This window comes from Rhinoderma darwinii, chromosome 6, assembly GCF_050947455.1.
Source record: "Rhinoderma darwinii isolate aRhiDar2 chromosome 6, aRhiDar2.hap1, whole genome shotgun sequence".
Lineage (NCBI taxonomy): Eukaryota > Metazoa > Chordata > Amphibia > Anura > Rhinodermatidae > Rhinoderma > Rhinoderma darwinii.
Window position 1 is genome coordinate 74,680,332 of NC_134692.1, and position 20,628 is coordinate 74,700,959.

The following is a 20,628-nucleotide window of genomic DNA, read 5'->3' on the forward strand; positions in this document are numbered from 1 at the left end:
TATTTAAAGTACCATATAATGTACTGGGAAACGTAAAAACAAAACCCAAAAAAACAAATGGAGATTTCAATTCTACCCCACTCTTTTTTTCTGTCTTTCACCGTGCGGTAAAAATGACAACTTAACTCTATTCTGCAGCTCAATAGGATTACGGTGATCACAACTTTATAAGGGTTTGTTTGATATTTGACTACTTTTAATAAGAAAGAACAATTTGATAAAAAAATTGTTGTTTCACCACATTCTGAGCCCCATAACTTTATTTTTCCGCCGATTGAGCGGTGCGAGGGCTTATTTTTTGCAGGATGAGCTGTAGTTTGTCAGCACCATTTTTGGATCACTTTTTATTAAATTTTTTTGGAACTCTAAGGTGACCAAAAAAACACAACCGATTCTGGTGTTTTCGTATTTTTTTATTGCATTCACCAGGCGAATTAAACAATGCTATACTGGAATAGTCTGTACTTCTACAGACATGGCAATACCAATTTAGTTTTTTTACATTGCGATTGGGGAAAAAATGCAGGTTTTTTTTAACATTTTTTTTTCTTCACACTGCTGAAAAATGTATTTAAAGGGGCTCTGTCACCATATTCTCAAACCCCTATCTCGTATTGCATGTGATCGGCGCTGCAATGTAGATGACAGTAATGTTTTTTTTTCAAAAACGAGCATTTTTTACCAAGTTATGACCATTCTTATATTTATGCAAATGAGCCTCTCTTAAGTACAACTGGGCGTGTTTAAAGTTATGTCCATCTGGGCGTGTATTGTGTATGTACATCTGGGCGTTTTTTACTTGTTTTACTAGTTGGACGTTGTGAATGGAAGTGTATGATGCTGACGAATCAGCATCATCCACTTCTCTTCGTTACCACCCAGCTTCTGGCAGTGCAGACACACAGCGTGTTCGAGAGATCACGCTGTGACGTCACTTCCCCAGGTCCTGCATCGTGTCGGACGAGCGAGGACAAATCGGCACCAGAGGCTACATCGACTTACCTGCTAACGCCGATGCTGCTGCAGAATCAACTGTAGCCTCTGGTGCCGATGCGTCCTCGCTCGTCCGACACGATGCAGGACCTGGGGCAGGAAGTGACGTCACAGCGTGATCTCTCGAGGACACGCTGTGTGTCTGTGAACTGCCAGAAGCTGGCATAACTTTAAACACGCCCAGTTGTACTTAAGGCTTATTTGCATAAATATAAAAATTGTCATAACTTGTTCAAAAATGCTCGTTTTTGAAAAAAAACAAAAAAAACGTGACCCTTATCTACATTGCAGCGCCGATCTGCTGCAATAGCAGATAGGGGTTTGAAAATCTGGTGACAGAGCCCCTTTAACCGAGGAGCTTAACTAGTTAAACGGCCAGGAACAGTGCGATAGCTGTTCCTGGCCATTAGAGCATTAGCCCGCTCAAACTCCAACCCCGATTCATGACGTGCCGACACGTCATGGGTCGGGAAAGGTTTAAACAAAAAACTGTACCAACTCTCCCTTTAGACCTCCAGCTAGTTTGTGTATGTGCACACAAAAACCACCACAATCAAATGTGAAATAAGTGTAATATTTACATTCTATTTGTTTTTATCTTCTTATTAACACTATGTGGGCTGACTTTTTTTGGGTGTGCGTGTAGGGGTGTGCGGGGGTCTGGAGCGGCTGCATGTGTGCGGAGGTTTGCAGGGCTACTGCATGTGCGGGGGGCTCCATGATGCGCCAGATTAATAACTTAATATTCCTGGCGCATCTCTAGGTCCCATGCGCCACAATAGAAACTGCAGTTCAATGACCTAGTTTTTATTGTGGCGCAGGGGAGAAGACAGGCGCCTGCTGGAGTGTAAGATTTTTTTATTCTTCATACTAACTTTGTTTTGCAGGTTTGACTTGGACTACGTTGTAAATTAGTTGGACTATGTCGTAGATTCGGTGGACTACTGCAATGATCTAAGCTTTTGTTGGGGTTTTTTTTTTTTTAAAAACAACAATTTTTTTTTTAAAATAAAATGGTTAACGGAGGGTCGTGTGACTGTCAGCCACTGGGACAGCCGCAGGCTGGTATCATTAGGCTGGGAAAAGCCAAAAACAATGGTAATGCTAGGCTGCTGCTTTTTAAAAAAACAAAAAAACAATTTAGATTAATTTTCATAACCAGCCAGATACAAGATATCAAGTATGGAAGCCTGTCAGGTTCCGCCTGGTGCTGGGACCTAAAAAGCTTCCGGCTGCAAAAAGATGGCGCAGGCTCAGAAGCTATGCCTGCAAAAACAGCCACGGGTGTCAGCTGTATGTTACAGCTGACACCCTGCTGTAACGGCAGGATACGGAGCTAGCGCTGTTCCCTGCCATTAACACTTTAGTTGCCGCGATCAAGCCTCTTAGTGGTTTGTAGCGATCGGCATCACCACGATGTAATCACAGCGGTGCTGATCATTGCTATGGCAACAGGAGAGGAGGCCCAACGATGTCGTCCTTGTCTGCCACGTACAGAAGCCTATTAAGCCCCGCCCGAAGGTGGGACCTAATAGGCTTGCTGTCAGTGAATAACTGACAGCTCTAATGCATTGCACTACATGGGTAGTGCAATGTATTCGAGTAAAGATCAGAGGTGCAGGTCTTCAATTCCCCAGTGGCACCAGAAAAAAAAAAAAAGTGAAAAAAGCTAATAAAAATTGTATATATAAAAGTGTAAGAAAAAACAAACCGTTGTTAATAAAAACAAACACTGCCTTTTTTACTATAAGTATATTATAGACCAAAAAAAAAAAAAAAAAAAGAAGTACACATATTTGATATCACCGTGTCTGTAACGTCCAAAACTATAGAACTGTAATGTTATTTTTCCCACACTGTGAACACCACAAAATAAAAACCAATGCCAGAATCTGGATTTTTTTGATCACCACCCCTCCATGGAAAGATGGAATAAAAAGTAGTCAAAAAGTCGCATTTACACCAAAATAGTACTAAAAACTACAACCTGTCCTGCAATAAACAAGCCCTTACCCAACTTTGACTGAAAAAAACATATTGCCGTAATATTGACCCGCAGAATAAAGTAAAAACGTCATTTTTGGTATTGTGAATAGACATCACGTCCTGGCTGGAGGTGATGTCTATTCACTCTCAAGACACTTCAGTAAAGTTAATGTGCGAGTAAATGACAGCACATTGTGATCTAGCAAGATCACTATGTGCCGAGTACATGAATGGAGAGAAATGCATGACGCTGATTGGTCAGTGTCATACACTTCTCTTTACAACGCCCACTTGGTCAAAAGCTAAAAAATGCCCATTTGGGCATTAAGTCATCAGCATAAATCTAAATTAGGTCATAACTTGGTCAAAATTGATTGTTTTTCTTAATAAAACATACTGCTGCTATCTACATTACAGCACCGATCATACTATGTAGAAGATAGGGCACTTGTGATGACAGAGCCTCTTTAAGAAATATTTTAAATACGGATTTGAATACTTTGAGGGGTGCAGCTTTAAAAATGGGGTAATTTATAGGGGTATTCTAATATATATGGCCTTCAAAGCCACTTCAGAACTCAACCATTAAAAAAAAAAAAAAAAAAAAGGCTTTCCACATTTTATTGAAAATGTGAGAAATTGCTGCTAAAGTTCTAAGCCTTGTAACGTCCTAGAAAAAAGAAAGTTCAAACAAAGCCAACATGAAGTAGACATATGGGAAATGTGTAGTAACCATTGTGTGGTGTTACGGTCATACAAGCAGATTTATTTACAATTATAAAAATGCACATTTTTCTCTAAATTTGTGTTTTTCGCAAACACTGAATGTATAAACCAAATTTTAGCACTAACTTAAAGTACAATGTGTCACTAGAAAATCTCGGAATCTCATTCCAAAGTTATTACCACAGAACGCGACATGTCAGCTTTGAAAGAAAATGGCCAGGTCCATTAGGCAAAAACAGGCTGTGTCTTTAAAGAGGACCTGCCACTACCTCCTACAAAGGGAGTTATTATACTCACGTAATTGCCGCTGGGTCCGAGTCCAGTGGTGTTTGCGGTGTAGTTCTGTGTCTTAGTCGTCCCCGAGATATTCTCATTCTTTATTTCTAAAAGAATATGTAAATGAACCGCTGGCTAGCCAAGTGGGTTTGGCCTACCAACGATTCTGAATGGGCAGGAGCTATCAGAGAGCCTGTGACTTTGACCTATCAAACTCCCCGACACTGATGCGTCCTGCACTCTGCTCAGATGTCCTCTGACAAATATTCCACTGTCCTCTGACGCAGCCTCCGACACTACTGGGATTATCTGGGAGGAACGTGCAAACCACCTCACAGGCTCGGATAGTTCCACCCACTGAGAAAACCGCTGGTGGCCAAACCCACTTGGCTAGCTAGAGATTTATTTACATATGGTTTTAGAAATAAAGGCAGTAGAATATCTCGGAAAAAGGGGAGGGTGTGGGCGACGGGACGACCACAACATAGAACTACGCCGCAAAGACTGCTGGACTCACAGACACAGCAGCAATCATGTTAAGTATATTAACTTACTTTGTAGGAGGTAGTGACAGGTTCTCTTTAAGGGGTTGAGGAGACAAACCCTTTAACTTTTGTAGGCCTGTACTTTTTCTTTAGTCTAATGCATTGGAATGTTTTAGGTCTGTGCCAGGGACTCACATACTTAGCATTAGCGTATTAGAGGAGTACTCCCTTTTATAAATGGTGGTTTTGGCTATACATTTTCAGATGTTCATTTTTTTCCCCCAGAACTTTGCTGACATTACATTAGTTTCTAGCCATATTGAAAAGAACAACATTACAACACTATATTCTCACCTCCTTTGCATCATCAACATTTTCAAAATATACAAATGAGAATCCCCTGGATCGTCTTGACTGCTGATCATACACAATGGAAACATCAGCTATTGGACCATATTTCGAAAACACTTCTCTTAGATCACGCTCTGTGGTATAAAGACTTAAGCCAAATACGCCTAGACAACAGTTGGGATCAGGGTTTGCCTAGAGGGTAAAGATGTATAGACAATTTTATAACATTTTTATATTAGATTACCATAACAATTTCAATTACTAAATAAAAAGTGCTCTTGAAACGTACGTAACTTACTCTATTGCCAACATGACGTCTACGATTTGACATAGGAGAGTGGCTATGGCTGTGACGTCTTCGGTAATCTCTGCTATATGAACGGCTTCTTGATCTTCTGTGAGATCTTGAACGAGTACGTGACCTTGTGTAGTGACGACGAGAACTTCTCCTTGATCTGGATCTTGAGTGGGGGGGGGGGGGATAAAAAGTTTTTACCTACAAAGCTTTATCCCAGCTGGCATAAGAACAAAAACCATTGTGACTAGTATAGTGAATCAATCCGCTATACTGAACAATTTGAATCATGTAAACAAACCTGGATTCAGATCGTGACCTAGATTTGGATCTTGAACGTCTGGATCCCTCTTTAGAGCGAGAGCGCACAGGAGAACGATTGGGAGTGTGGCTTGCAGACTTGCCTGAGCGTCGAGCGCTTCCACTCCTTGAAGCAGACCGAGATTCCTGAACACAAACAATACATTTACTACAAGTGTTAAATAACACTGCAAAAAAAGAAAAACAAAAATCTCATTTGAAGTCGATTTTAAGTAGACTTTACTATGGGTCTGGATGACAAATTCAATTACAACCCCATCTTTACCTATGTGCTTTACCCTGTATGCTCTTTTTAAGAGGTAATGCATGCATAAAGTTTTATATATATATACAGGGACACAGAAACAGACTAGTAATTACTTAGCGTAGAGCTTTATGATCCCAGATTACTTCTTATCTTAACTTCATTTTTATTTCTTTCTTCATTCTTCAGTTTCAAATTCTGACTTCTTTTCATCTTCCCCACTTCATACATATTCCTCAAAATTCTACAAGTAGGACTTCAGTTCTCACAATTAGCATGCATACATTTTTTTTTTTTTTTTTTCATATTTCAGCTTCACTTATTTCTGAGCTTCAAAAAATTCTCATATAATAAACGTGTCAAATGACGACTTCTGTATTTTCCTTCTTCAATATTAACCTTAACAGAAAAAGAACAGGGTGGAGTTTAAAATCTTTAGGATCAAAACTCTGTCAAAGCTAGCAGAATTTTATTTTATTTTTTTAATAAACAAGATTCTTTATTTCATAACTGCCTCAAATCCCCTGATTAATTGCCCTCAAACTTAAAATAGCCGCTATTCTACAGCATACAAAAACAAAATTGCAGAACCTAGTCAATCTAGATTAGACTATATCAAATGGGAATAAAGGTTTTTAATATACGTGATAAGGTTCCGGTCTGTCTCCCTCATCCTGAGACAACCCCTTTAAAGGGGGATGTTTAGTCTGCGTTATTGTACTAACTAATATAACTAAGATTTTAGACAAATTATCTTATTTTAAGAGATTGTAATACCAAGGGGTTCTTTTGAAAGAAAATCAAACACCAGTTATATTTGGTTTGCTTTCTATACAGTGAATTAGTCTCTGTTAAATAAAAAGCATAGCCCTAGAGCCATGCAAAAGGAAGCAGCGGCTCGAAAGAAATCATGCCTATTTCTAGTAAGAACTCAACCAAGACCGCCAACATATTTTAAAGTCAACAACTATACTGAATCCTAGGCAGAGATTCCCTTGTAGATCTACTTAAAAAGGTTGCAAGACTGAAGAGAAAGGGATTACTCCCATGGAATGCGGCTCCGAAGAAGAAAACTAAAATGGAATTTCTCTTAGTCCACAGCAGAACGCATGTTAAAACACCATCTCAGATGGATTTCCACCCAAAACATATACGCTCAATGGTAACCCAGTAGTTTGGTAATTGCACTTGTTTTACTTCGAAATATTTTTCTTTTTTGTTGTGGAGGCCATTTATTTTTGCAAAAGTGACACGAGAAAATCGGCCAGTAATATTGTCTGTCACCTTTGAATTAAACACACACACACACACACACACACACACACACACACACACACACACACACACACACGCACGCCCCCCAAAGTACTTGAAGTTTAAAAATGTTGCCTATGGTTAAAAGGGGTTTTCCACCTTTTGACAACTGATGAGCTATCCACCAGATGGGTCATCAGAACACGATGTGTGGGGGACTGACACCCGGGCCCCACACAGATCAGCTGGTCTGGTGCCTCCGTGCACCGGACAATCCATCCATGCCGGAAGCAGTTCGCTCCGGCCGCTGAATAGCGGCCGAGCTGCAGCTCTGCTCTTATTCATGTGAATAGGAGCGGACATGCAGTTAGGCCCCATGAACACGACCGTAGAAAACCTCAGTTTTTGCGGGTCGCAAAAATGGACCCATTCATTGAACGCGGACACATTTCCGTAGCACTACGGAAGGGTGTCCGTGCCGTGGAAATGTTCCGGGAATTATGGAACATGTCCGTTCTTTTGCATTTTGCGGGCCGTGCTCCCATACTTTGTATGGGAGCACGGCCCGAAAATGCAGCTGTCAGTCGGCAGCCGTCCGTGCCCGCAATCGCGGGCCGTGATTGCGGGCATGGTCGTGTGCATGGGGCCTTATGCAGCACGGCCGCTGTAATATGTACGTCCAGCTCCGTACATAGAATTACGTGCCTTAACATCTGGTGTCAGACCCGAACCGTTGACCTATCCAGTGGATATGTCGTTAGTAGGTGGACAACCCCTTTAAGAAAATACAGCTCAAATATAAAAAAATAAAATAAAAAAAAAAATCAGGGCCACTAGCAAATTTGTACTTGCAACCGCTACTGGAATTTTGATCACTCCGGTCTCGAAAGGAGCAGGACAGATACACAAAGGTGCAGTCACACGTGGCATATTTACCTTACATTTTCAAAAACTGAACGTAAACCTGTGGAATAACCCACAACGCAAGAAATTGATAAATCTGTTTGAGTTGCAGAATATTTTTCCCATTGGACATTGTACAATTTACACTATAGAAATACGTATGACAGCATTTCCTCCCCTTCCCAGGAGCCTTAGCGTGCAATCGATTATCGAAGCCGATTTGCACACGTAAACTCCTCAGCATATTACAAAAAAATAATCCTTGGTCATTAAGACCAGATCATTAACCCCTTCCCGCACCTTGACGTTAATAAACGTCAATGTGTGCAGTAACTTCGCGCACCTTGACGTTCATTAACGTCAGTGCTTTGACAGTTAACCGCCGCGCGGCGCTACACCGCAGCGGCGGTTAACTGTGCAGGGTGTCAGCCCTGCTCTCCCTGTTGCAGATCAGCGGCCTGTCGCCGCTGAAATCGGCAATTAACCCCTTCGATGCGGTGGTCGATTGCGATCCCCACATTGAAGAGGTTTACAGCGGATCGGCAGCCCCCCACATGTATTTGCGGGGGCTGGCGATCCTTCTCACGGCAACCAGAGGCCAGACAATGACCTCCGGGTTGCCATGTACGGAAGCCTCGGAGGATCAGCCTCCGGCCGTTCCTCCTCTGCTTCCTGTCAGTGTGACAGTTACGTCACAATGACAGTTACAACACATTACACTACGTGTGTAGTGTAATGTGTTCCAGCAGCGATCAGAGCTGCAAGTCTAAGTGTCCCCTAGTGGGACAAGTAAAAAAAGTAAAAAAAAGATAATAAAAATGTTTTGAAAAAGTGTAAAAATAAAAGTTAGAAGTGACATAAACAAAGAATGCTTTTTTTCCTATAATAAGTCTTTTATTATAGGAAAAAAATTAACACGATAAAAAAAGTACACATATTTGGTATCACCGCGTTCGTAACGATCCCGACTATAAAACTGTAATATTATTTTTCCCGCACGGTGAACACCGCGAAAAAAATAAACGAAAAACAGTGCCCGAATCACAATTTTTTGGTTACCACCCCTCCCAAAATCGACAATAAAAAGTGATCAAAAAGTCGCATGTACGCCAAAATGGTACCAATACAAACTACAACCCGTCCCGCAAAAAACAAGCCCTTACACCGCATTTTTGACTGAAAAATAAAAAAAGTTGTCGCTCTCAGAATACGGTGACACAAAAAAGAATTTATTTTATAAATAAGTGATTTTATTGCACAAACGCTGCAAAACATCAAAAAGTTATATACGTATGGTATCGCTGTAATCGTATCGACCCGCAGTATAAAATATAATGGTAATTTATAGCCCAGGGTGAACGCCATAAAAAACAGTTTCAGAATTGATGGTTTTTGGTCACCTTGCTTGCCAAAAAATTGAATAAAACGTGATCAAAAAAATTTCTAGTACCCCAAAATGGTACCAATGAAAACTACAGATTGTCCCGCAAAGAATAAACCCTCACCCAGCTCCGGTGGAAAAAAAATAAAACCGTTCTGGCTCTCAGAATATGGCGATGCAAAATGTGCAGTGTTCCAAAAGCAGATAAGATCGGGCGCCTTTTATCAGTGCGACACCGGCCACATATCTGCGGATTATTATTTATTTACTGCATTATTATACCCTCTTATTATACCCTGATGTACCCCGCACAGATGACATGTACCCTGATGTACTCCGCACAGATAACATGTACCCTGATGTACCCCGCACAGATTACATATGCCCCCACATTATATATTGAGACACCAGTAAAACCCCAAACAGAACTACTACCAAGCTACATCTGCGCCCCAAAAGCCAAATGCTGCTCCCTCCCTTCTGAGCCCTGCAGCGTGCCCAAACACCAGTTTACGCCCATAGATATGGCATCGCCATACCCAGGAGAACCCCCTTAATATTTTATGAGGTATTCGTCTTCAGTGGCACAAACTGGGCATAACATGTAGTGCACTAAAATGGCATATGAGTGGAAAATTGTAATTTTTACTCTGCACCATCCGCTGCACATTAACCCCTGCGCGCACCACAACATAGCATGTCGTAGTGTGGGGGGGGGGTGATGCATGGAGCGTCTCACGTGAAAAATAAAGCATTTAAAACGGCAAAATCACTGTTTTTTGGTCACCTTGGCTCTACCTAAAAATGTAATAAAAAGTGCTCAAAAAGTTGTATGTACCAAAAAATGGTACCAATAAAAACGACCGCTCGTCCCTCAATAAATAAGCCCTCATACCGCTCTATTGACTGAAAAATAAAAAAGTTGTGGCTCTTGGAACGCGGGGAGGAAAAAACTAAAAAGGAAAAGAAAAAAATGGATCAGTCCAGAAAGGGTTAATTACTTTCTAATGAAAATCCATTTATGACCACACCTGGGGTATAGCCGTACTCGGGAGAAATTGCTTTACAAATGTTGGGCAGCATTTTCTCCTTTATCCTTTGTGAAATTGAAAAAATACAACATTTTAGTGGAAGAAATGTTGATATTCATTTTCACGGCCTAATTCTAATAAATCCTGCAAAAGACTTGTGGGGTCTAAATGCCCACTATATCTATATCCCTAGATAGATTCTTTAAGTGGTGTAATTTCCACTTTTGGGGGGTTTCCCCTGTTTTGGCCTCTCAGGGGCTTTGCAAATGCAACATGGCACCCAAAAACCATTTCAGCTAAATTTGATCTCCAAAAGACAAATAGCGCTCCTTCCCTTCTAAGCTCTGCTGTGGGTCCAAACAGCCGTTTATTACCACATATGGCATATTTCCGTAATCGGGAGAAATTGTTTTACAAATGTTGGGGTGCTTTTTCTCCTTTATTCCTTGTAAAAATTAAAAATGGCTACCTTTTTTCAGAAAAAAAGTAGATTTTTACCTTTACAGAATAATTCCAATGAATTCAGCAAAACAACTGTGGCATCAAAATGCTAACTTTACCCCTAGAAAAATTCCTTGATGAGTGTAGTTTCCAAAATGGGGTCACTTTCCGGGGGTTTCCACTATTTTGTTCCCTCCAGTGCAATTCAAACGCGACACGGCACTGAAAACTATTCCAGCAAAATCAGAATTTCAAAATCCAAATGGTGCTCCTTTCCTTCTGAGTCCTGCTGTGGGTCCAAACTGCAGTTTATTACCACATATGGGGTATTGCTGTAATCGGGAGAAATTGCTTTACATATGTTGGGGTGTTTTTTCTCTTTTATTCCTTGAAAAAATAAAAAAATTCTACGTTTTTTTCAGAAAAAAAGTAGATTTTCATCTTCACATACTAATTCAAATACATTTTGCAAAAAAACTGTGGGTTCAAAATGCTAACTATACCCATAGATAAATTCCTTGAGGGGTGTAGTTTCCAAAATGAGGTCACTTTTGGGGGTTTTTATTGTTTTGGCCCCACAAGACCTCTTCAAACCTGACATGATACCTAAAATATATGCTAAAAAAAAGGAGGCCCCAAAATCCACTAGGTGCTTCTTTGCTTCTGAGGCCTGTATTTCAGTAAATTAGCGCACTAGGGCCACATGTGGGATATTTCTAAAAACTGCAGAATCTGGGCAATAAATAATAAGTTCCATTTCTCGGGTAAAAACTTCTGTGGTATAGAATTTTTTTTATTACAAATGAATTTTGTAAAAAAAAAATGACATTTGTAACTTTCACCTCTACTTTGCTTTAATTCCTGTGAAACGCCTAAAGGGTTAAAACACTTTCTGAATGCTGTTTTGAATACTTTGAGGGGTGCAGTTTTCAAAATGGGGTGATTTATGGGGACTTTCTAATAAATAAGACCCTCAAAGCCACTTCAGAACTGAACTGGCCCCTGTAAAAATCGGCTTTTGAAATTTTCTTCAAAATATGAGAAATCGCTGCTAAAGTTCTAAGTCTTGTAACGTCCTAGAAAAATAAAATAATGTTCAAAAAACGATGCCAAACTAAAGTAGACATATGGGGGATGTTAACTAGTAACTATTTTGTGTGGTATTACTATCTGTTTTACAAGCAGATACATTTAAATTTAGAAAAATGCTAATTTTTGCAAATTTTCTTCAAATTTTCGTGTTTTTTACAAATAAATATTGAATTTATCGACCAAATTTTTTCCGTAACATAAAGTACAATATGTCACGAGAAAACAATCTCAGAATCACTTTGATAGGCAAAAGCATTCCGGAGTTATCACCACATAAAGGGACACATGTCAGATTTGAAAAATCGGCTTCGTCCTGAAGGCCAAAACAGGCTCAGTCCTGAAGGGGTTAAGGGGTTATTCAGAAAACAACTAAATTCAGCACAATTAACCAACGTCAACGCATTTAGTTTTGGCTTTATTTTCATTCCCCCCTCCCCATTCAAAACAATCTGCGTATTCAGGACGCAAATACAAATTGAATCCAATGGTAGAGAAGGGAGCCATAAGGTCCCTGCTCTACCATTCACTATGTATCGCTGGACGCTCATGGCTCGGCGCAGGCAGGCGCGAGGTAGTGAAGTCATCGCGCCTGTCTGCACCGAGCAACAGACTGAAAGAGTGGCGTTATACCGCATGCAGGCCAGCTATGGGAGGCGTTATACCGCATGCAGGCCAGCTATGGGAGGCGTTATACCGCATGCAGGCCAGCTATGGGAGGCGTTATACCGCATGCAGGCCAGCATTATGCCGCATGCAGGGCAGCTATGGGGGGGCATTATATCACATGCAGGGCAGTGTCAGGGGGTATATTGTATACATCAGGCTCAGGGGATAAATATTAATTCAATGTCGCAGCATGCAAATAGGGGCGTTATATGCAAATAGGGATGCGGCCTAAATAATCACTCATCGTAATAGAGGTTACATCTGCAATTTATCGTCATTTTGATTTAGGTCATAATCACCCAGCCCCATCACATCCTAGAGACTAATCAATGACATTTTGCTAGAACAAAAACACAGATCTTATCCTTTCCTAGGTGAAAATAGGAACAACATGTCAGATTTTTCTAACAATGGCAAAACCCCCTTTTATCATAAACAACTCAATAAAGACCCTGCAAGCATACAGCACTAGGGGCATTCAAAATCTGATTTAATTTTATAAAGATCTAAGGACCACAACTTCAAGTTTGGAGTAAACTAAAGATCAATAGTAACACAAAAGATTTTGTATAAGCTTAAAGGAACAGTGTCATGGCAAATAATTTTTTTATATGTTAAAGATGTTAGTGCTTTAATAAAAACGTTTTTATTCATTTGTGTGTTTGTGTTTTACTTTTTCTTATTTTTACACTTTTTCTTCCCTATGGGGGCTGCCATTTTTTGTTCCATTTCTGTGTGTGTCGATTAACGACACACACAGACATGGAATACGGCAGCCACAGTCCCATAGGGACTGCGAACGGCTCCCGTCCCATTGACTGCCGTGTACGGCGTCTGTGTGGGAACTGCGCATGCGCCGCTCCCACACAGTCCTATTCGAAATTGGCGCCGTCCGGCGCCATTTTCCTGTGGACCGGAAGTCGCGGCCGGACAGTAATATTACTACTTCCGGTCGCGGCTTCCGGACTTGTGCACATGGAACAGCGGCAGCAAACGGAGCGGACGGGCCGGAGGGAGCCGCGGCGGCAGGAGCAGGTAAGAGATTTCAATGTATGTTCGTGTTTGTGTGTGTTTACTACTGTATGTAAACCTACTACGCTGTGTGTTAGCTCAAAAAATGGCGACACACAGTGTAGGAGGTTACACCTTTCAAACCCCTCGTTTATCCCGGCACTAGCCAGGATAAAGGAGGGGGGGATGCTGAGAGCTCACTAGAGCGAGAGCTTTTAACCCAATGTTGCAATGCTGCAATTTTGGGAAATAGCTCCATCTAGTGACCAAAAATGGGTAGTATTATAAATTAGAAATAATTTATAATATTTCCTGACTCGTGAAAAAAATAAAAAAAATTTGAACAATGTTTAATCACCCACACACTAAATGTTTAATTAAAAAAAAACAAACATGTTTTTCGGGCAACACCATGCCTTTAACTGGTTGAAGACCCAGCACGAGAATACTCGTCCTGAGCGCCGGGTGCTTGCCGTATTAGAAAGAAAAATCTCATCCTGTGTGTCCACGCGATTAGGTGCGGGGCAACGGCTGTAAAACACAGCCACAACCCCGCTCTGATGGCGGAGAGAGGAGAAACCTCTTCTCTCCGCCATTAACCCCTTGAATGCTGCAATCAAAGCTGACCATGGCGTTCAGTGTGAAAGTGATAAGGGGGGGCGGGGTGTGACACCTCCCCTTTGATCGCATCACAGGAAATCCCTGTGACGCGATCAAGGCCCATACCTTGTATAGCCAGACAGCCCAGGGTCCATTGAAGGACCCCAGGGCTGTCTGGCCATATTTTCCATTAGGGCATACTGAGATATGCCCTAACTACATGTGTACAATCAGTACACAGGCTTATGTACTGGCATATAGATAAAGGTTATATTCACTTCATGAATGATTAAAAGTTGCTTTAATTGTCTTTTATTGAAAACTGGGCTCTGTAGCCAAAATAGGTCCAGTAAAAGGCATTGGAAAACAGATCAGATTACTGAAACAAAGTATCCAGAGAATATTGGCTCTCCGTTGAGGTCTCAGTTGTGGACACCTGTAAGGCCCTGTTCACATCAGCGTTGCCCTTCCGCTGAGGGGTTCCGTCTGATGAATCCGTCGGGTTAACCCCTCAACGGAAAAGTTTCCGTTTGCCTTTCCGTTGAGGGGTTACCTGATGGAAACCTCAGATGGAACCCCTCAACAGAAGGGCAATGCCGATGTGAACAGGCCCTGACAGTACTAACAAATACTGGTATGACCTGTCTGCCACTGAGGCCTTCTTCACACGAACGAGGGCAAACTGACATGAAAAACGTCCGTTGCACCCGTGTGGGATGTGTTTTCACAGATCCCTCATCGATTTGAGTCTATCGAGAGATCCGTGAAAACAGAACAAAATAGGACATGTACTATTTTTTAACGGACCCTTCGCATGGTCCATTAAAACAATGGCTGTATGAACAGCCCCATTGAAATACACACGTCGGCCGTCACACAGACGTATACAACTTTCGTGTGAATAAGCCCTAATAGTGCAGTATGGGAAACAGGGACCTATTTTGGCTACAGGGCCCAAGACAAATAAAGCAACTTTTATCGTTCATTCAGGCAGTGAATACAATATTTATCTTGAACAAACATATCCTGGTCAGCTTCAGTGAAAATTTATTTTGCATATAGATAAAGGCCAGCACATTAAAACTCAAATCAAAAAATTCAAAATGAGAAGTCCCACTATGGGATTAAAAAAAAACAAAAAGAAAACCCAAAATTTGCTTTTTTTTTTATTTATTTACAATTAAAGAGGCTCTGTCACCAGATTTTGCAACCCCTATCTGCTATTGCAGCAGATAGGCGCTGCAATGTAGATTACAGTAACGTTTTTATTTTTTAAAAACGAGCATTTTTGGCCAAGTTATGACCATTTTTGTAGTTATGCAAATGAGGCTTGCAAAAGTCCAAGTGGGTGTGTTTAAAAGTAAAAGTCCAAGTGGGCGTGTATTATGTGCGTACATCGGGGCGTTTTTAATACTTTTACTAGCTGGGCGTTCTGATGAGAAGTATCATCTTCAGAACGCCCAGCTTCTGACAGTGCAGATCTGTGACGTCACTCACAGGTCCTGCATCGTGACGGCCACATCGGCACCAGAGGCTACAGTTGATTCTGCAGCAGCATCAGCGTTTGCAGGTAAGATCGACTTACCTGCAAACGCTGATGCTGCTGCAGAATCAACTGTAGCCCCTGGTGCCGATGTGGCCGTCACGATGCAGGACCTGTGAGTGACGTCACAGATCTGCACTGTCAGAAGCTGGGCGTTCTGAAGAGAAGAGGATGTTACTTCTCTTCAGAGCGCCCAGCTAGTGAAAGTAGTAAAAACGCCCCGATGTACGCACATAATACACGCCCACTTGGACTTTTGCAAGCCTCATTTGCATAACTACAAAAATGGTCATAACTTGGCCAAAAATGCTCGTTTTTTAAAAATAAAAACGTTACTGTAATCTACATTGCAGCGCCTATCTGCTGCAATAGCAGATAGGGGTTGCAAAATCTGGTGACAGAGCCTCTTTAATAAACTTTAAAAAATGTAAGTCCCAACACATGAATATACACGTATTTGGTATCGCCACGGCCATAACAACCTGTACAAGAAATGTATTATTTGATGATCGGATCGGTGTAAAAAAAATAAAATGAGAACTGCAGCGAAACTGTACCAAAAAAATGGCATCTACATAAAGTACAACTCGTCCCACAGGAACAAAAACAGCTTTGTCGTACAAAAAAAAAAAAAAAAAAAAAAAAGGTATGAGCGCCAGGACGCTATGAGGGAAATATAAAGAAATTGTTCTGTCCTCAAGGCCAAAATTGGCCTTGTCCTTAAGGGTTTAACCATCTGCTGATAAATCAACTAGCATGTTCATGAGCCTCACAGCGAAGTACCAATCATTACAGTCAGAACACCAAATCCATGTCCCGATACATGTAAGGGACTCTTCACATTAGAGTTGCCCTTCCGTTGAGGGGTTTTGTCGGGTTAACCCCTCAACGGAAAGGCAAACGGAGGCCTTAGCTTCTGCTTCCCTCACCATTGATCTCAATGGTGACGGAAACGTTAATGGTATCAGTTGTTGACCGTTGTGACAGGGTTCCGTTGTTTTGACGGATCCAATAGCGCAGCACACTCGCCCCCCCATTTAGAGAGTGACACACCCCCCCGATATAGCTCGTGCCCCCACGCACCCCCCGATATAGCTCGTGCCCCATGCACCCCCCCCCCGATATAGCTCGTGCCCCATGCCCCCCCCCCCCCGATATAACTCGGGCCCCATGCACACCCCCCCCCCCCCGATATAGCTCGGGCCCCATGCACACCCCCCCCCAATATAGCTCGTGCCCTATGCACACCCCCCCCCCCCGATATAGCTCATGCCCCACGGGCACCCCCCCCCCCCGATATAGCTCGTGCCCCACGGGCACCCCCCATATAGTACCCCACAAAAAACAGCCCCCATATAGTGCCCCACGCACACGCTCCTAGAGGGAGCTCCAATGGAGCCATCTACAGGGAGGGGGAAACCGCACCGAAAGATGGCCTCAATTGATTTCAATGGGAGGCAGAGGTTTTTATTCCCCCAGTTGGCATTTAGCCACTCGCAGGGAAAAAAGTGGCATGTCTTTTCTTGCGCGGTCCCGTCTCTGACCACCCATTGAAATTAATGGTAGGCAGAAAAAAAAAAAAAACTGTGGCGTTCGTTTCCCGAGGAGTTTTTTTCCCATGGTCCTGGTGTTAGTTTCAATGGCTGCCGGCAAAAAACGCAGCAAAAAAAAAAAAAAGCACAGGCACGTCAAATCGGCCTGAAAATTCCAGAAGGATTTCAAAGGCAGATTTTTTTTTTCTGCCTGCAAAAAAAACAAAACAACTTGTGAACTAGGCCTAAGATGGGGAAACCTACTTTGCCGTTATGTGTTTAAACTGTTGCCGACACAGGTCTATGCTCGTCATGAGCAGCTGGACGTCGCTGCATCATAAGAATAGATGTCATGCTGATCACGCGGGCACAACGGCTGTAATACTCAGCCTCACTAATGGCAGAGATCAGGGAAACCGCTATCTGCCGTTAACCCCTTGAATGCTGTGATCAAAGCAGATCACGGTATTCAAAGGGAAAATGAGAAGAGGGATCCCTTTAAAAGTAATGTTAAATTTAAATAATAAATAAATTGTCAATTGATAAACTTTACAAAATATAAAGTTCCAAAACACAAAATAACATGCATATTTTTGGTACCAGCACGACTGTAACAATTTGCACAACAAATTTTTTGCGTCACTGAATAAGTTATGAGCGCTGGGATGCAAAGAGGAAAAAAAAATAAAGTTTGTCCTCATTCTGAAAACCGATGACCTATCCGGTGTATATGATCGGTGCATGTCTGACATCCTAAGCACGCACAGACACGCAACTCCGGCTGCCTATGTGCACCGGATGTTGGAACGGGATGCAGTAGTTGGAGCCGGGAGCAGATGGCGCCGACCACTACATAGCGGCCGTTCGGCAGAACTAAAGCGCTGCTCCTATTCAGCAGAGATGCAATACTTCAGCTCGGCCGCTATTCTTTGACAGGAGCCATCTGCTTCTGGCAACATGGTCCAGAGGCAGCCGAAGTGGCGGATCAGTGCGGGGTCCGGACACGCACCCATAATATACTGGTGACCTATCCAGTGGATAGGTCATCTATTGTCGTAATCGGAATACCCCTTTAAAGGGGTTTTCCCGCTTTCTAACAAGTTACTCCCTATCCGTAGGGTAAGGGGTAACTTGCTGATCGGTGGGTGTCCGATCAGTCACACCCGCCATTTACGAAGAACAGGGACCCCGAATTTGCCCGAATCCCAAGTTTGAGCCGAGCAGCAGGTCGCTCATGCGAGTGCAGTGTTCGGCTTTTTCCGGCCATAGAGAACGAATGGAGCGGCAGCGTGCAAGAGCGACCTGCCGCTCGGTTCAAACTTGGGTTTCAGGCAACTTCGGGCTCCCCGTTCTCGTAAGCAGTGGGGGTCCAAGCTGTCGGACACCAGCCGATAAGCAAGTTACCCCATACCCTACAAATAGGGGGTAACTTGTTGTAACTGGAATACCCCTTTAAGGCCTCATGCCCACTTCTGTTATTTTCTTCAGGGTGCTATCCGTTTTTTGTAACGTATAGCACACGGACACACTCATTTCCACAGGGCCATGCACACCTCCGTTGTTTTAACTGAACCGTGTGGCTGTTCTGACAAAAACAGGACCGGTCCTACTCCTGACTGTTTGACAGAACAGTCTCGGCCATTTCACTCATTTCGTCCGTTGAAACAACAGACTGCACATGGAAGTCTTCCGTGGCCGGTCCGTGTTTCACGGATCTGTCGTTAGCAGCCGTACGTCTGCCAACGGGAGTGTGCATGAGGGCTAAGGGTACTTAGTTTACAAATACTTAAAAACAGTGCTGGGTATTCCGGCCAAAATACAGCACCAAATTGTTGTGCGGTTCTTCAGCCGGTATATCAGCTGCAGAAAAAAAAATACATAAAAAGTTTCCACTTATCCCGATGTCCGTCGTCATAGCGACACTTCTGTTCTAGTCTAGGCCGGCCTCCTGGGGTGAAGCTGCAGCCTGTGATTGGACAGCTACACAGGGCGGAGCATTTATCCCAGGAGGCCGGCCTGGACGTATCACATAGCAACGCTTCCTTCTGACAACGGGCAGGCAGCAAATATAAACCCCAAAAATCGCTACATGTCGTGGGTTTTACCCCCCATTACTGAGCTCAATGGGAAAAAACAGCAATTTAAAAATATAAACGAAGATGCTGTGCATTAAAAAAAAAAAAAAAAAAGCCCTGCAGGTCAATTTATAGAAGTTTTTTTTTTTCCTTAAACAGCGTGTGGATGAGATTTGTTCATATCCGGTACGGTAATATGCTGCAGATTTTCCACAATGAAATCCATGGCAGAAAATCTGCATTGTTTACGCTACATGTGGACATATCCTAAGGCCTAGTTCACACATATGAATTGGAAACTGATATCGTTTCCAGTAAAGTCACAGACTAAAGTTATTCGGTCCGGTTGGTGGTGTCTGTGGTGCAACAGACCAATAACTGTTCTTCCGGCTATTCCCTTGTTCTGCTTCTGACAAGCAGAACGATGAGCGCAGGTGTGAACAGAGCCTAGTAGAGAATGCTGTGCACATATGGCTGACGCTTCTCTTACTGTCTACGTTGTAAGGCACAATATAGGACAGGGAACCCAAATTATTCCAAGTGATGCAAGACCCGTCAATTTAAAGTAGGAGCAGCATATGAAGGAGTTACGTTATGAAACGGTACTTCAAAAACGTGTGCTAAAATTTTCACTGAAAATATTTTACGTTTGCCGCCATTGAGCATAGTTTTGTCAATGACTTCCTCGTCCATCTTGCTGGGCCTCACGTTATAAAAAAAAGGCGTTAAAGCACGAAGCCATTTTGTGAGAGCGGTTACCACGCTCACAAAATGGCGACTGGCTCGAAAGCTGCTAACGCGTCGTCGGCCGGGACCTCGCAGCGTCGGTACACGTTCGTTATCGCGCACTTACAGTGGGGTATGACTTCTACTTGTCGATTAATAAAATTGACGTAGGTAATAAAATGTTTTAAAAAAACAAAACGAAACCGAAAAAAAACGACGTATTCTCTGCACCATTAGCACCGTCAACCACACGTATCATCACATCATGCAACCAATATACGTTACTACTAACCCGATCGCCGAAATTCTGCTCCCCGCTATCACTCATCTTTGCTGCCAGGTCCCGCTAGTTCCTCAGTAAGTGAAAACCTCAGAGACAGAGCTATAACCAAGGCGGCGGCGGCGGCGTCGTCGTGAGCGCGCTAATTCCCCTCCTCCGGTGGGCGTGGCAGATCTGTACTTGCGCCTGCGCTTTGTGGATATTTGGAGCGCAGACAAATGACTGCTAATTGCTCTGCTGTGACATGCAGAGAAAATGGAGTCATAGGCAGTCTTCCTATCGTGACCTCGTTTTTTTTTTTTTTGCTCCTGTTCCACTGTATTTCTGTTTATGAGATCACTGATACAATCACACATTCTGTAGTTTATATGCTTATTAGGCTACATTAACATTGACCATATATGGATAGTGACGCC

At 42.6% G+C, this 20,628-nt stretch overlaps 1 protein-coding gene across 3 annotated transcripts in view; it reads right to left on the minus strand.

Annotated features, from left to right (window-relative positions):
* TRA2B (transformer 2 beta homolog) overlaps positions 1-20,400 on the minus strand; it is a 32,692-nt gene extending 12,292 nt beyond the window's left edge. Inside the window, exons 1-5 of one of the 3 annotated variants that reach the window (XM_075829953.1) lie at positions 20,225-20,400; positions 5,837-6,076; positions 5,414-5,559; positions 5,116-5,278; positions 4,821-5,009 (exon numbers count right to left, since the gene is read on the minus strand). In XM_075829953.1, coding sequence (XP_075686068.1) covers positions 4,821-5,009; positions 5,116-5,278; positions 5,414-5,559; positions 5,837-5,908 — 570 coding nt within the window. In that variant the 5' untranslated portion in view covers positions 5,909-6,076; positions 20,225-20,400. Of the gene's footprint in view, positions 1-4,820; positions 5,010-5,106; positions 5,279-5,413; positions 5,560-5,836; positions 6,077-20,224 lie in introns of all 3 variants that reach the window. The other 2 variants (XM_075829952.1, XM_075829954.1) reach the window with 2 other exon arrangements.
* Positions 20,401-20,628: the final 228 nt, after the last annotated feature.